The sequence below is a fragment of the Buteo buteo genome, chromosome 15 (genome assembly GCF_964188355.1).
Source record: "Buteo buteo chromosome 15, bButBut1.hap1.1, whole genome shotgun sequence".
NCBI lineage: Eukaryota > Metazoa > Chordata > Aves > Accipitriformes > Accipitridae > Buteo > Buteo buteo.
Window position 1 is genome coordinate 8,162,967 of NC_134185.1, and position 15,626 is coordinate 8,178,592.

The window sequence follows — 15,626 nt, forward strand, 5'->3', positions numbered from 1 at the left end:
TGGATTCCCTCCACAAATGTAAGAATTTGTAACATCACATGCTTCATGTACAACCTGTTGATGGTAAAGTCCCTTGTGAGACCACTATAAGCTGGGAATTTATGTTTTCCTTGCTACTTGGGCCTAGTCCAAGCATACAAATTCAGAAGGAAATCTTTGGCACAGTAAATGAGAATATTGGCTAGATTGAGTTATATTGTCATTGTAATTAAGCCCCTTCTCTGCTGGTGTCATAGTGTAAATTTCATTTATGCTCAGAGAGCCTTTATGCAATCAGAATCTCTAGGATAAGTGAAAACTATTTTCTATTTGAATTGTAGAATAGTTTTATTTTTCCCTAAAGCAAAGCAGCTTGAGATTTGTCCTCCTCTGCTGAAAGACTGCTAAGCATGAGAGCCTGTGAATCTGACAACAGATTGATGGGTGGGCTGGTTTCTCTGATGGTGTAAGCTGCAATAACTTCTCCATCCACTACTGCAAGCTGAAGTGATAGCCTTTGGTATGTTAAAAATGGCACCGTATGAATGTTTTACTCTCTTGCTTAGACAGCATGGTATGGTGCAGCTCTGAGTCTTGGGCATTGTTGTAGTCTGGGAGAATCTTCCCAGAACTTTTACTCACCTTTGAACAAAATGTTGTAAAAAGACCACAGCTGGGCCCTCTTTGCCTTGCTGCATCTTTTCATACTTCAGCTGAGTGACTTGTACATCCTTTAGGAGGCAGGTTTGAGGTACCTGTTAGACTAGCTGGTGGGAGAAAGGGAGGTTTGATGTGCCACCATGGCTGCATCAGGAAGTGATTGGGTAAGGCTTGCCTGTGAATTCAGTAGGAGAATGAAATGGGGAAGAGGGTCTCTGTGGTTATAATAGCTGGACCAGAGTAAATGTGGGTATTGTGCAGGTTTCTGACTACAATACAGTGAAGATACATACAAACTGGTTCTAACTTAGTCCCTGCCAGACTCAGTAGTGCTGTAACGAAGCTGCTTCTGGCTGATGGATCATTTAGATCTGCTGAGAACCTGTCAACTGCAGTGCAAATGTTAGCTTAATGTAGGGAGCGCATAAGAAGTCATTTAGGATCCTCTGCAACAAACAGATTGGGTATGATGCAGCAGCTAACTGGCTTCTTGAAGTGAGGTATTTAACACCGCTCCCATGTGCTTTGTATTGGCCTCCCTTGTTTACCTCAGCAGTGTAACCCATACCTTCCTACTTCCAGGTAAGAAATGTCAGTTAAATAAATGTATCTGGGACATGGAAGGGATTTTGACCCTCACTTACGGAGCAGCCCCTCCCTTACAAATAACAACATTTACATTGTTCTGTGTGAATTTAGTTTGCCTGGGAAATACAGCTGTTGTTTCTTACCCTTTCAGCTTGTCTTTATAGCATGTTTTAACCTAGTCTTAGAAATTGCTGTTTGGAATTAGCAAGGAAGAAGATGTCATGCAACATGTGAGATGATCTCGTTAATCTGTCTGCTCAGCTGATAGCTGTTTTGGTTGAGCAGAGTTAATCCTATTACCAGACCTCACTGTCTGCATGAACATCTTTAAAGAGCAAACATGCTTTGAAAGAAACTGTATTTTCTAGGATGAAAGAAGAAGTATGTGCAGGTTCTCCAACATTCATCAGTTAGCCTGCTGCATTAGTTAATGAAGTTCTTAGGTAATAGAGTGGAGGGAAAACATTAGGCAGGAGGCAAAGGAGGTCAGTGCTGGAAAGGGGGTTAAAATATCACAATTAGATGAAGTCAGCAGACATAGCACATCTTGTCTCTGTCATTTCCACAGTGAGTGTTTTCGTATGTTTATGTTGACATAAATAACTAAAAAAAAAAAATCACTATTAAATAACTCACACTGACAAAATACACACTGAGTTTTCTGTTAGTTGAGTTAGTCAAAATTGCAGCTTATCATTCCTGATTTGTGTCCAGGCAATCTGTAATCCAATTTGCTCTATTAACAAACACTCTCTGTTTTTCTGCTTGCCAGTTCTACAGTCTCACCAGGAAATTGCCTATGTACTTACTGTGGCTTATACATTGTTACTGACAATACAGACTTAACTTACTTACAATACAAACTGATCAGATCCATTGCTGTTCCTATAAAAGTATGAGGACTAGACAAGGCAAAGCAAAGTAGGTACACTTTTTATTTTGTTCATGTTATTTCAACAGAGGTTCAGAAACATATGGTGTACAAGCCGTGACTCAATGTCATGTTCATAACCATACTGTTTTTTCTGTGTGAGTAAAAGCATTAATAGTTTGTCTTTTTTTTCTCCCCATTTTCTCTTTAGTAGAAAAACTCAGCAATGCACACAAGGGTATTATCTGAGAATAGATTTTTCTAGCTAGGACATTACCATTTGAAATAATCACTTCTCAGAATGTAACTGTAATATAGAGGAAGTTTGTCTTCAGTGTTTTCAGTAAGTACTCAAAATAGATTGGTGTCAGCCAATTGAACATGGGATAGCTGGTGTAAGAGGGGAGAAAGGTACAAAAAGATAACCAATGTTTACTGGTTCACAAAATGTCTTGTACCACAGGGGGAGGGGTCCTTCTGGTACCAACAGACAAACTCCATGTTTTGAAGTGTGAGCAAGACCTTGAAATTTTTCTGAGTCGATGTAATCACAAATATAATCATCAATCTATCTTCTCCTTTTCTCAGTCTTCTGAGATGCACTCCCCAATTTTTCAGTAGCAAGTTCTGCTAATGGGTTTTGAAATAAAGTACTCAGCAAGAACCATTTTTATTTCCTGCGAACAAGATAAGAGCTGTGAGCACACAAGAACACAAATCATTTTACTGATAATCCAGTGCTGTGTCATAGCACTGACACTATGATAATGTACATATTTTTATGACTTTACAATCTGTTGTTTCATCTTAGTGACATTGCTGTAACATTGTAAGCGTGTGAGAAGAGAGTCTACATTTCAGACAAACCAGACACATGAACCTGCTCTTCTAATTTACAGTAGTGTAAATCTGAAATTACTACAGTTATCTTGCTCTAGTTAGTGCTATGTAAGAGTAAGGAGATGTTAGTGCCTAGTGCATGTTCCAAGAGGGAACTCATGCACTTTGCATAAAGAAAAGTAAAGTGGAGATAATTTGGAAAAGATTAAAAAAAAAAAAAAAGGACAAGTAGAGCCTTAATAGGAGCTGGTGTGTTGGGTTGGGTTGTTGGGCATTGAAACCAGTTGTGTCTTGCCTGGTTCCTTACAAGGTTCATTCTGAGTTTTAGTGACTCTTGCTGTAGTACTTTGACATACAGCTATGACATACAACTCAAATCATGGATTATTTTCCCCCAAGGTTAAATCTCCTTGAGGTACACACTGGGCTTCCCCATTCTCCTGCATTACCCACCAAGTGCACCCTGGCCCTTGAGCAAAAGGAACCCCATGAATGGGTTTACCTTTTCCTGAGGGAGGAAAATCAAAATTAAAAATAAATCTGTTTCCAGGTGAGAGTTTGAGCTGAAGGGAAAATATTTACAAAGCAGGCTGACTTTTTTTTTTCCTTGTTTTTTTTTTCTTGGAACCTGCTCATATGGTTTAGAGTGTTAGGGTAAGTCCTGATAGAGTGCCTAGTGGGCAGCAGTAGAGACAGAGATATGTGATATTTATTGTCCTTCCCTGAAATGTAATATATGGCTATCAACTCCATCAAAACAGTGAAGGCCTATAGACAAGAAAGAAATAAAATAGGCTGTTGAAAGAGGTGCAGTGTTCTTGAGAAACTATTCAGTGCACAGGCAATTACTGTGGCACTGATTTCTTTGCACTGTTAAATATCAGCCTCTTCTGTTGTTTTTAAAGATCCTGGAAAGATTCATACACATTTGTTTTTCTTCCTTTTTGATATGTGTCAAATGACAAATCAGTAACTACTCACTGATAAGAGAAAGAAGAAGAAAGAAAGGATTTAAGACTGGCTAGAGGCACATCAGAGTTTCTCCCCTGGCCTGTCATTGGGGAGTTTGTCATTATTCTTATGCCTACAGATACAGAGAGCTTGAACTCTGTCTCTCCAGATCCTCAGTCAACGTGGCAGAATTCACCTTAGCATGCCTGCTGTGGTATCTTTACTTCAGGAGCTAGGGCAGTTGTGAGACTAATTTGGTATTCAGCAAGTCTACATTCAGTTCCCTCCACCCTTGGAGATGTCTTACCCGACTCACTTAGCATCTTGGTGGTCTGGGTCTGTCTTTAGAAGAGGGATAATCTTGCTAGGTAAAAGTTAGTGTGAATTGCTCAGAGATCATATAACATCTGTTAATGACTGATGATGCTGAAACTTTCTTGATTAATTATTTTTCCCATTAGAGGTAGAGTTTCCTGGATAGCCAATTTAAGCTGTTGGTTTGAAATCGTTCTTAATTACCTTTTGCAGCTGTATTGGAGTAGTTTGTGGCTCACAGGCATCCACAGACTTAGGCTGAATGTGAGTAGTTTGAGGCCAGTGACACAGCACTGTTTATCTTCCTGATTAAGCCCTTTTCTCAAGCAAGGAATATAGAAGGCAGGGCTGGTGTTGGAAGGCAACCCCTGCCCATGTGTTTTCAAATTCCTGTTGTGGTCTGATTTGATAATATTCTTATCCAAACAAATTGTAAAATAACATGATGAGCTGGAATGTGCACAAAAGGGGGATGTGGCACCTGTTATCGTCCATAGTACATACTGATTCTGCCACTGACTCCCCTGAATTTTCCCCTGCCCCAGGTGGGCACTATGCCAGTTTGAGGTCTTCAGTGCTTAGCTGGGGGAAGCCCTTCTGCACTTGGACTCCCTGTCTTAGAGGTGAGGGATATCGGTTCTTAGATAGTTGATGTCTGTGTACCCTGTCACAGTTGCTGAATGAATGTCAAACATCACATCGGCCCGAGTTTGTCGTGTACTATCCAAACAATACAGCTGTAGCTGACATCTGCTCCCTTTAATAAAGCCTTTGTTTCTGGAAGCCTACAACTGAAGAGATTGCTGAAATAAACATCTGGCCCTTAGGAGAGAAGTAACAGGTTGCTTTGTAGAGTCAATTGTATAAGCTCTTTAAAAATCCTGTGCAGAAATCTTATCAGAAGGTTAGGTAATTGAAAACTGTCATGTTTAGATTGTCCTGTTTTGTGCAGAAAAGATCTTCTTATTTTTGTGTATTTATATAATATAAAAAACCCCTCACACATGCACATACACTCATTCTCCAAGGAGAGATGTGCTGAGTAAGAGTTTTCCATTGTAATCCTAATCAGATCAGTAAATGAATGTCATCTGTTCTAGAGAACTGAACTGCCCTTTTCAGGAAGGATGCTAACAGCTCATTCTCAATAGCATACAGTATTAACTCAGTCAGTAGCAAAGTGCTGATTCAATGCATTTAAATTATGAGTTCCCCAACTATTACATTGCCCCTTATATTAGAAGAATAGAGAGATCATAATCATATATTAAAAAAATATTGACAAAGAGAAACAAATTCCAACAGCATGCCAATAGACTAATCTTTAAGTACTGTCCAATAAGTGCATTTTAAAAAACCCGTGAAAAGCAGTGCAAGCTACGCTGGGGTAGGTTCCTTGTTTTTCTGCTTTTTAGTGTGGTAAGGATTGGTTTTCTGCTTCTTGGTGTGGTAAGCAATAAGGACTTGTCTGACATGTTTAACAAGCTCTTTCTTTTGTTGCAAACTAAAAGCAAACAGCAACAAAGCCAACTTGCTCATTTAAAGAAACTTACTGGAAGGAATTTTATTCACAGTTACTGTCTTTGAAACTTCATTAGATATAATGTTCTCCCAATCTCAGTTGCAGTAATGGATAGACAGTGTCTGTATAATTGCTAATTGTAAATGAAATCTACTTTGTGTTAATGTTTTACTTTGACCTAATGCCATCACGCTTGTGTTATGTTCTTTGAAGCACAAATAATTATTTATGCTGATCTGCAGTACTGCCAATTTTAACTTTGATGTGCAGTAGTGTCTTCCAGCAGTGACAGTGTTTATTTAAACAAGCCTTAGTGTACCTGCTTAACAAAGTGCTGAGCCAAATTAATTATGGCCGTGTCTGTAATCACATCACTATAGTGATCTGGTTTCCCAGGAATACACCACACTTAAGGTTTCCACATCACAGTTGGGATACAGCTACTGCTGTAGCCAAGTTGAGCTTTGTGAACTTGGCAGTTGCTGCTGAGAGAAGGAGGAGCTACCCTGGAAGTGTGATTCTAAAGAGGAAAGAATTCCCAAGGACCAACAGTTTTCCTACTGAAGTAAATTGACATAAAACCCACATGAATGCCAGAAGGACATAAAACATTTGTGTCATAATGAGGAGTTAAATCCCAATTTCCTGAATGCATGTCCACTGTCTCAGACTAAGCTGCTCTTAGTTTACTGTAGCATTTGGGCAGGGGATGGCTGTTGGGATTTCTGCATAAACTAGACATTAAGAGAGTTCTCCTGTCTTTGATTAATCTGGTTTTAAAAAGGTGCAAAGCAACCACAGCACATTTTAGTTTCAGGAAAAACTGCAAGGATTCAGGTTTTGAAAACAAAGCTATGTAAGTGTGAGGCTTGTGGTTTGGTTTGGTTTTTTTTTTTCTTTTACCAGCATACTAAGTGGACAGTATCACTTGACTTCTCTGATTATTTTAAAACTTTGTGTAAGATACACCTTAAGATAACGTAAGTGGCCTTAAATGTGAGTCTGAAGGTCCATCTTGCCCAGTTTTGTCCCAACAGTGGCCATAAGCATATGCCTAGTAAAGACTACAAGCAACTCAAGCATATAAAATACTTCTGTTGAGTGTGTATGTTCCCTATCTCTAGCTGTTTTTCTGAAACAAGTATCACTTTAATGTATTTAGTAATTCTTCTTACATTTCTCTTTCATGAACTTAAGCCTTCTGGTGAAGCCATGTAAGTATTTAGCATCTTTAGTGTGCTCTGGCAATGTGCTCCATGGGTCCACTGAGCTCTACATCTAGTACCACCTGTCCTGCCACCACAGTGAGCTTCATAGCCTTCCTCCCATTACCACCTGGGGTAACTGCTCCTGAAGACCTTTGCAGCCATGGCCTGCCTCTCTATCCCGGTTTAGAGTCACTCAGCAGGAGGAGGGAAAGCAAAGAAGAGCTTTATGCCATGCAAGGCCAGCAAGATTTTGCTTGTCTATAGGTGAGCTGTTGAAACTTCAGTAGTTAGCTTTGTTTGTTTTCAACAAAGCAAGAGCTTACTAGGTCAGCTAATCCATTCCCTGGTAGCTCTTAGAGCATCTTTAATGCTGTAACTGTTCTGGTGGTAAAACAAAGGGTCTGTATCTTGCTCAGACTACTTGGTGAGTGATCAAGCTGCCATTGACTTTAAGGGTGAGGAGCCAGGCCTAAAGCAGTCAGATGGCTGTTATCCTGTTAAGAAGCCTTTTCTGACTTAAAATAGCTTTTTACTTACCTTATTTACACTCCTGTCACTTATCTATCCCCTCAAACCATCCTGAGATATATTTTTTTCTCCTAACTGGCATTTGTCATTCTTGGTAACCTTTCATACCCTCGTCTTTGTGATTTATCACCTGTATTTTCAGCTTTTCAACTTTTCCAGAGGGATTGAGCATCTATGTGTCACTGATGATTCATGTCCACTGTCTCTATGTCCCCTTAGTTTCAGTAGCCTTAATCAGCTACTGATGTTGCCAGAATTTTATACATTAATAATGTGTAATTAGCAGCTCTGGAAAGCACCAAGGATCATAATTTAAAGTGATACAGTCAAAATTGTATTTGTGCACATAGTTGCCTTTTCAAGTGGGGCAGTGGGTGGCAGTTTGCCGTGCTCCTATATTTTTAGGTTAACAGCTGCTTTCTGAATGCCTCCAGGGCGTCAGTGTGAGCCGCTTCCTTGCACAGGGGCAAGACAGCGCTGCTCAGCTGATCCCAGCAAAGCCACGGTGCCCACTGGCTTGGTAGAGCTGCTTGGGACAGTGACAAAGGGATTGAAGGAACTTGCTACCAGTGGTGAAGCCTGGTGCAGAAACAGAGAACCATGGCCTTGCCAAAACCACAGATGGTGCTGCCCTTCCTCTGTGGGAGGCGGAGTGTCCCACAGAGTTTTTCTAAGTGGAACCCATTGGCTCGCAAGCACGTTGGGCTCTTGCCTGTGTATGAAGCTCTCAGCTTCCACTGAGCTTGGCACCATTTTCCTTCTTCAGCCTCAGCATCTACTGCGGGTGGCAGTGGGATGTTCTTTATGTGATACAAGAATTTTCATGTCCTCACCCATGGATTTAGTGTCTTTATATATCTGGCCCAAATCTGCACAGACTTTCTCTCCTTATAAAGGTAAGGTCAAAGGCAGGATGTTTTTGGAACATCTGTTACCTCACCTGTGTTACAGGGAAAGCCAGGGATGCCCACTTTAAACTCCTACCCCATGCCAAAGCACAACTGATGAGTCCTTGAGATCATGCTTCTCAAAAATCTCTTAAGAAACTACCATACTGAAGTGATTTATTTCATCTTTTATAGGACTATTATGCATTTTTATAACATTTTTTTCACATTTGAATATTTTGGGATCATATGTTTTCATTGCAGAGATTAGTAGGAAAATTCTCCTATTTAAAATTTTACTGCTACTTTATCTAAAAGCATCATGCTTCTTCCCCCCACCCCCATGAAAGTAAGAATGTCAATAGCATTTTAATATGTTTTGCAATGCAGATATTTCAAAACATTGGGGAGATTGCTTCTGGTGGATAATCTCTTCTTGTTATTAAATACTCTGCTCCTTTTAAAATAAATCAGTCCATTGGGTTTTGTGCTTTTTCAAACCTACACTTACTCAGTTTAGCTCATTGTTTATCCTTCATGAGTTTTTCAGCAAGTGAATCCATGTTTGACGTAAACTGTGGAAAAAACATACTAAATCAGGCCTAGGTACTTCTGGAAGTAAAAATTGATAACTAGCATTTGCAGAAAGCTTTTTATGATTAAGTCTTAGATGACTTTACAGAGGTTGAGGTAAAGAGATGTTCACAGACTGGTGGATTAGCTGAGTCACAAAGTCATTGTCAGAGCCAGGAATGCAGCCTTATTTCTTATGACATTATTTTCAGGCTGTGAATCCTTCCCTGCCCTGTTTTTCTTTCCAATTTATTAACAAAGAATGAAAAAACCATGATCTTAGATTAGTGATGGTTTTAGAGCTAATTGAGGTGCTGGGATTAAGACACTTCAGGAGAACCTCAGAACAGCAATGAGAGATGATGACTCACCCGAACAAACAGAGAGCCTTCCTTGGACAAACTGTTGAGACAAACAGGTGTCTGGGGGTTCGTCAAAACTGCCTGTGTGCTTAGGAGGAACGGGTGCTCCTGGCAGGGAGTGAAAATGATGTCTGTCTTGAGCCACGCTGCTGCAGAAATGCTTGCAATAGCTGCCTGCCCACAGGTTGGCTGCTTACAGACGGCAGGGCTGTAATGAGCAGCTTAAGGCAATTTAACCTTGCCCTGATATTAAAGGGGAGGTGCCCTTGTTCTTCTCACTGTGGGTTGTACTCATCCACTGCTCCCCTACCTTCAGCTCCAGAGACAGTGTGACTTACTTGTAGATGAACCCAGTGGAGAAAATTAAGGTTATTTCTCAGTTAGATCAGGCGCTGTCTCCACATGTTGCTTATATAGTTTGTGTCCCTCATGACTTTTCATGTGCTTTAGCAGAGTCAGGCTGGACCTTTTCCAGGTTTATCAGCATCCATGCAGTTTTTGAGTCTCATTTGCAGAGGTCCAGGGCTTAATCAAACATCCTTCTGCAGACCTTCAGTATTACTTACTACTCCTCTAGGTATTCAATGATTAAATTGTCCCTTTTTAATCCATGGCATTGCTGGGGTTGCTTTCAGTACTGTTTCAGCTTATGCCATGGCTTAGTTGTGAGGTCTGTCTATTTTATTTGGATTTACTTTCTGGCTATTAATTGTAAATTTATGTTAATTCAGAAATTAGCACCAGTTCGTCACCTTTAATGATTTTTTTTAAATTGATGCAAAAGTGTCTATTTCCTCTGTTTAATTATATGTTTAATTTCAAAGTTTGGTAAAACAGACCATACCATACCTAAAATTAACACTGAGGGAACTTAAAATTGTGTCTAATATCTTCATATGTTAGCATTTTAAACAGTAATGGTAATAGTTCTGTGCTCATAATGATAAGCAGCATCTGTCTGCAAAGCCTGTTTTCCAGTCTATGATGCTGATTATTGCAGGAGATTCTACCTTCCTTTGCTCCAGAACTGCTTTATTCTTTGATGTGTTTCATTCCCCTGGTTGTGAAAGCAAATAAACTTGCATCTTCCCATAGAGTGAAGTGAGTAGATGGTATTCCTTGGAAATTATGTATTGCATATAGAGAAAACCATGGAACTGAAAACCAGATAGAAAAAATGCATGTGCGCTCTCTCTCTGTGTATATATGTAGATATACACATATGTATGAAAACTGAAAGGATGAGTAGACATAAAGCTTAGTCCTGGAATGTTGACTTATTGCCCTAGTCTATAGCACAGCAATATGCCATATTTTAAGAAGATGATAACAAAAAGCCACCTTAAGAAGGTTTACTCTTTCTACTTAAGTCAGCTAACATGTCTGGGGCCTGATGACCATCATAGACTCCTGCTGGCCTCTCTGTGTCTTTCAGGGCCGATGCTTTTAGTATAGAGGGTTAGGCTGGGAAACTGCCTCTGTGCAGCTATGGTTTTTTCTGGGCTGAGGGTATTTGAATGATTATGCAAAGTATCACTTTGCTAGGACAGTAGTGTTCACATTGGTATAGCAGTATATCATTATGGAAATGCTAGGAAAGCATCTTTGTCTAGTGCACCATAAAGGTTTTAAGAGAAATTCTGCACATCTGCAGGATGATTATGGATCTCGTGGGAGGTATATTATCCTTCCTATGGTGACTATGTATTTTCTGTCCAAACAATCTTTTATTTTATGTTGGTGGAGAGAAAAAAAGAGAACAAAGAGAAGTAAAGCCTTCATCTACAAGCACATACTCTCCTTACAAAGTTATTTCACAAAATACCAACCACCCTTCTGCAAGGATATAATTTGGTATATCTTATAATTGGGTCTGGCAGGTGGGATGAAGGGCTATTGAGGGATTCATGCTGGATTGTGAAATTCTAGGAAGCAGAATGTTTGCCCAGCCCATTTTTGCTTCCTGCTCAAGATCTGAGAAGCCAAAATGTAAGCACAAGTGAATATTGGTTAGACATGAGTAAACTCTGGTTGGAAGATAAAAGCAGGTTCCTAATCTTTGCATATCCTATGATGGCCTTCCAAGAACAGCCAGAGAAAGATTTCTGCTTTTCAATTAGAGCTTCTTCTGTTTATTTTACATGGTCCCCTGTGATTGTGGGGTGGTTTGTGAGGTTACAGGTTCAAGAGAAGGCAGGAGTAGAAGGAGCCAAGTGGGCAAAGCTGCTGGGGAAAAATTGAGATCCAATTTCAGGGGAAGCACCTGAAACTGTAACAGTGAGAGATGAGCTCTCAAAAAGTAATGAGATTAGAGTTTAGGAGCCAAAGAAGTGCTAACTTCGGGGGTTGGGTGCATTGGGAATGACTGTTACACAGATGGGAAGCATGTGGAAGCACAGAGATTGCCTGTTACTATTCTGTATTGAAAGCATGTATGTGCACAGTCAATATTTAAAGGGATTTCTCTTGTTGAATGCTTTCAAGTGTAACTACTAATCTTAGATATTTAGAGACAATTGCTATGTAGTGATGAGCACATACCTGAAATTTCCTGACATTTACAGAGTATTTTACATGTCAGAAGTGGTTAAGCAAGGATTAATATTTCCATTTTGCAGTTATGTGGTGGAGGAAAAGAGTCTGAACTGGGTGTTTTATTGTTTGCTAGCGGTCATAGAGGAAATCTTTGTCAAACCACAAAGAGAACCTGAAACTTCTTGGCTTCTTGCCATATGCCAAATCCATTCACTAAACTGTACTCTGTTTTTCTCTTTGTCCCTTGAGAACTGAATATTGTCAGCTCATCTGATGATAGAAGAGTAGCAGGTATCCAATGCAATAAACAACTCAGTAAAAGTAGTAGTAACACTTGAAGATCAGAACCTGATCATAAGCAGCTGAAACCTAAAAGGGACTTAATCATGATAATGAAGCTTGCTTTTTGTCCTTCTATACAAGAAGTTTCTTTATGGTAACATTTTATATTTAACTGTGTGGTTGGTTGTCCAGGGCTGAGATGTGACTACTGATTTCAAAGGATACAATGATGATGAAGTCTCTGTTCCACCACAGAAGAAATAAAGAGTTCAGCTGCCTTAGGACTACTTCTTGGATGTTTCCATCTTAGGAAGTATTTTGTTAGCTAAAATGCAAATTGGAAACCCAGTCAGGAACTTAACTTGCATTGTTAGGCACTTAAATACCTTTAAAATATACCCACAATAGATTTCCTTTTAATGCAAGTCCATGTTTATATTTTCCTGTCAAATAAAGTAGTGAAAGGTGTTGTAGTTAGAGAATTTATGTTTTTCTTTGCCATTGTAGTCAGTGATACCATTGCAGTTTAGAATAGCTTTTAGGTTTGCATAGGAGTGTGTGGGTAAGTATCAGTGTTTTCCTGAGCATTGTTATGTATAACCCTTTAGTCTAATACATGGTGTGGTAAGATGAATCAGGAAAACACGAATACAAATGTTGACTCTTTTTTTTTTTCTTTCTAGGATTATGATGGCTTTTTTGAATCAAAGGAGAGCAACACTGTCTTCTCCTTTCTTGGACTGAAACCTACTTTGGCCTCAAAGGTCAGTGTAGTATTGCAGACTTTTCATGGAATTCTTGAAATATTGAGATTGAATTTTCTTTGAACCAAAAGAACTCTATGTGTTCAGATGCACCACTGCCCTGATCCATACCTTGTCCATATCAACTTAATGCTAATAAGGTAATTGAAACGTTTGCAATGAGAAGCAAAGCATTTTAAACGAAAACAAGCATAAACAAGGGAGTTTATTTGAGACAGCAGATAAATTAAGTTTAAAGAATACGTTCTCCTTCACATTATCAATCTAAATTGAAAGCAACTGACTTAATTATAACCAAAGACACAACTAGAATCTTAATCACTGCAGGTTATGTCACCAAAACTTCATCTTACTGAACTGGCCTGGCATAATGGCTCAACCAGGACAGCATTTATTCATTAGGCATTAGTTTGTTTGTGTTTTTTTTTTTAAATGCTGAAATGCTAAAGCAGTCAGGAGTTCTATCAACTTTTTGGGTAAGAATTCAGTTTTAACAAATACATATATACGGGTCAGAACACTAAGCCAGATAACATCTTTCTGTTGAGGGCAGTATAATAAAGGAGATTTTATTGCCATATGAAAGCCTGGGCACTTGTTCAAAGAGACTGCAGTAGGTCAGACACATAGGGGAGGATTTTTCTTCCCTTGACTACTGTAGATATAGCTGTGTTTGGTAGTAGTACTGTTTCAGGCCTGGATGCTAGCTCTTGGGTATCTGTACGGTTCCTCTTCTTGCAGAAATTTGTTTCTGGACCCCCCATGAGGGACAGGAGTGAGAGGGAACCTCAGCAGAGAACCGCAAGAACAGGTTATTTTGGCAGGTTGCCTCACTTTGTAGCTTGAAGAACTAGTCCTAGGAAAAAGGTGATGTCCTACTGCAATCAGAAATAGCAGTTTCTATGCAGCTCTGTTCCTGGGAAATAACCTGTTGTGGGCCTGGAGGAGTGTCTCTATAAACTTGGCCAGATCACTGCTTCATTCTGGTAGTACTTCAGAGTGATGCATCCTCAGCTGCTGTGTGAAGCAGGTTTAGGGGCACCTTATGTGTGAAGGTCACTGACACAGGAGATGAGAAAGTATTCATAGTATTAATAATCTTCTTTTTTTCTGTTTTCTTCTAAATAGGAGTCAGAACCCTAGAAAGCCTATCTGAAGTATGGACAAGCACATCTCCTGGATGAATGACCCTGTTCTTCAGCATACAACAGCTTCCCTAATGGATCACTGTGATAGAGCAAACATGCATCATTAGTAGTAGTCTGCTTGCCATGAGATGGTGCTCCTCAATAATGTGGAGTTAATAACACGTATATGAACCAGGATTAAGGCCAGGCTACTCATCTTCCTTTTAAAAATTGTTGATGTTTCACTTTTGTCTTTGGATTGCTTTCGCAACTGGCACTGATGCTCTAACAGACACGTATGTTTGAGAATAAGGAGTGGAGGTGTAGAGCTTCTATCGTTCATGGATATACTTATGTAGTCAGATTCCTTATCTTTTTAATTCTTTCAACTACTGTAGTTGAAGTTAGCTCATCATGATAGTTGTTGGAGTGCTGGTGGTTATTAGAATGTTTGTGCTGGCTATGATCCAGAAGGTAAAAATTGTCAATCTTAAGATCTCAGTCTAAGCTGATAACTGCCGTATTTTTGCTCTACACATATTTATTGTGATGTTTATGCTAGATCATGTTTATTGTAAGAGACATGGGCTGCTAACCTCGTTCATGAAAACCTGATTTGTCTAATGATGCACATTGCAACTGACTGTTTAAGAACAGTTGTTATCATGGAGGAGGTGCCAAAGTAAAATATTTTGGCATGGTTCCTGTTCCAAATGCAGGTGAAATGTGCAGGAAAACACTTGATGGAAAATGCTGGGTAGTTCAGAAGAAGAGGTCTCATAGCTAATGATAATATTAAGTTATCTCTTAACTGAGAAAGACTCAACATTCAAAGTTGGAGCTCTATAGTTGGACTGTCTTAAAATGAATTTTTGCCAAAACCTTGAGTTTAACTTTAATAACACCCACCTTCAAGCTCCACCATTAGCCACTTGAGAGTCAGGGGGATATGTTGAGAGCCAGGGCTCAGTCACATGGATGGTTAAACACTCTGCCATGGTCCTTGAGCACACCTAACTCTCCCAGCTGTTGTCCTGGTTATATCCCCCGGTGTGGAAATGTGGAGGTGCCTCAAAGACAGTGAGAAAGCTGAGTGTGTGCTTTGCTGGATGAGGCCACAAGGGTCAGCTCAGCTGAGGAACAGGAGCCAAGTAAAGGAAGTGGAGATTGTTCCAGTGGGACTGCATTGATGCACATAGCAGAACTTAGGCCCGTGACTTGCCAATAACCATGACAAAATGCATTCTAGACAGAAGTCAAATTGCATTATGCATTTTGAATCAAGTCTGGCTAGGAAAATAACAACTATGCTGTAATGTAGCTTTTACTCAAGTGATTTCATAATGACAGGGTAGTGCCATTCCAAGAAATGTCCTTATGTCTTTGGGTAAATGAAAGACAACCGTTATGTGGGAAAGCTTCTTTGCAATCACAGCATCACTTAGACTGTGTGGCTTGAAGGAAGCCAAACTTGTAGAAAGTGTCAGAAAGCAACACTGTGCAACAAATCACATGTTCTGTTAAAATCAGTATCCGAGACATGTTAGTTGGAATGGACAACTGGAGGTCATCTGGTCCAGCACTGTCAAAATCAGGGCTAACAGCAACACTAGCTTGGATCAGATGTGGGTTTA

At 39.7% G+C, this 15,626-nt stretch overlaps 1 protein-coding gene across 1 annotated transcript in view; it reads left to right on the forward strand.

Moving 5' to 3' along the window:
- Positions 1–14,191, forward strand: part of SH3BGRL2 (SH3 domain binding glutamate rich protein like 2) — a 37,109-nt gene extending 22,918 nt beyond the window's left edge. The window contains exons 3-4 of the mRNA XM_075046353.1: positions 12,785–12,865; positions 13,994–14,191. Of these exons, the coding sequence (XP_074902454.1) occupies positions 12,785–12,865; positions 13,994–14,008 (96 nt within the window). The 3' untranslated portion in view covers positions 14,009–14,191. The remainder of the gene's footprint in view (positions 1–12,784; positions 12,866–13,993) is intronic.
- Positions 14,192–15,626: the final 1,435 nt, after the last annotated feature.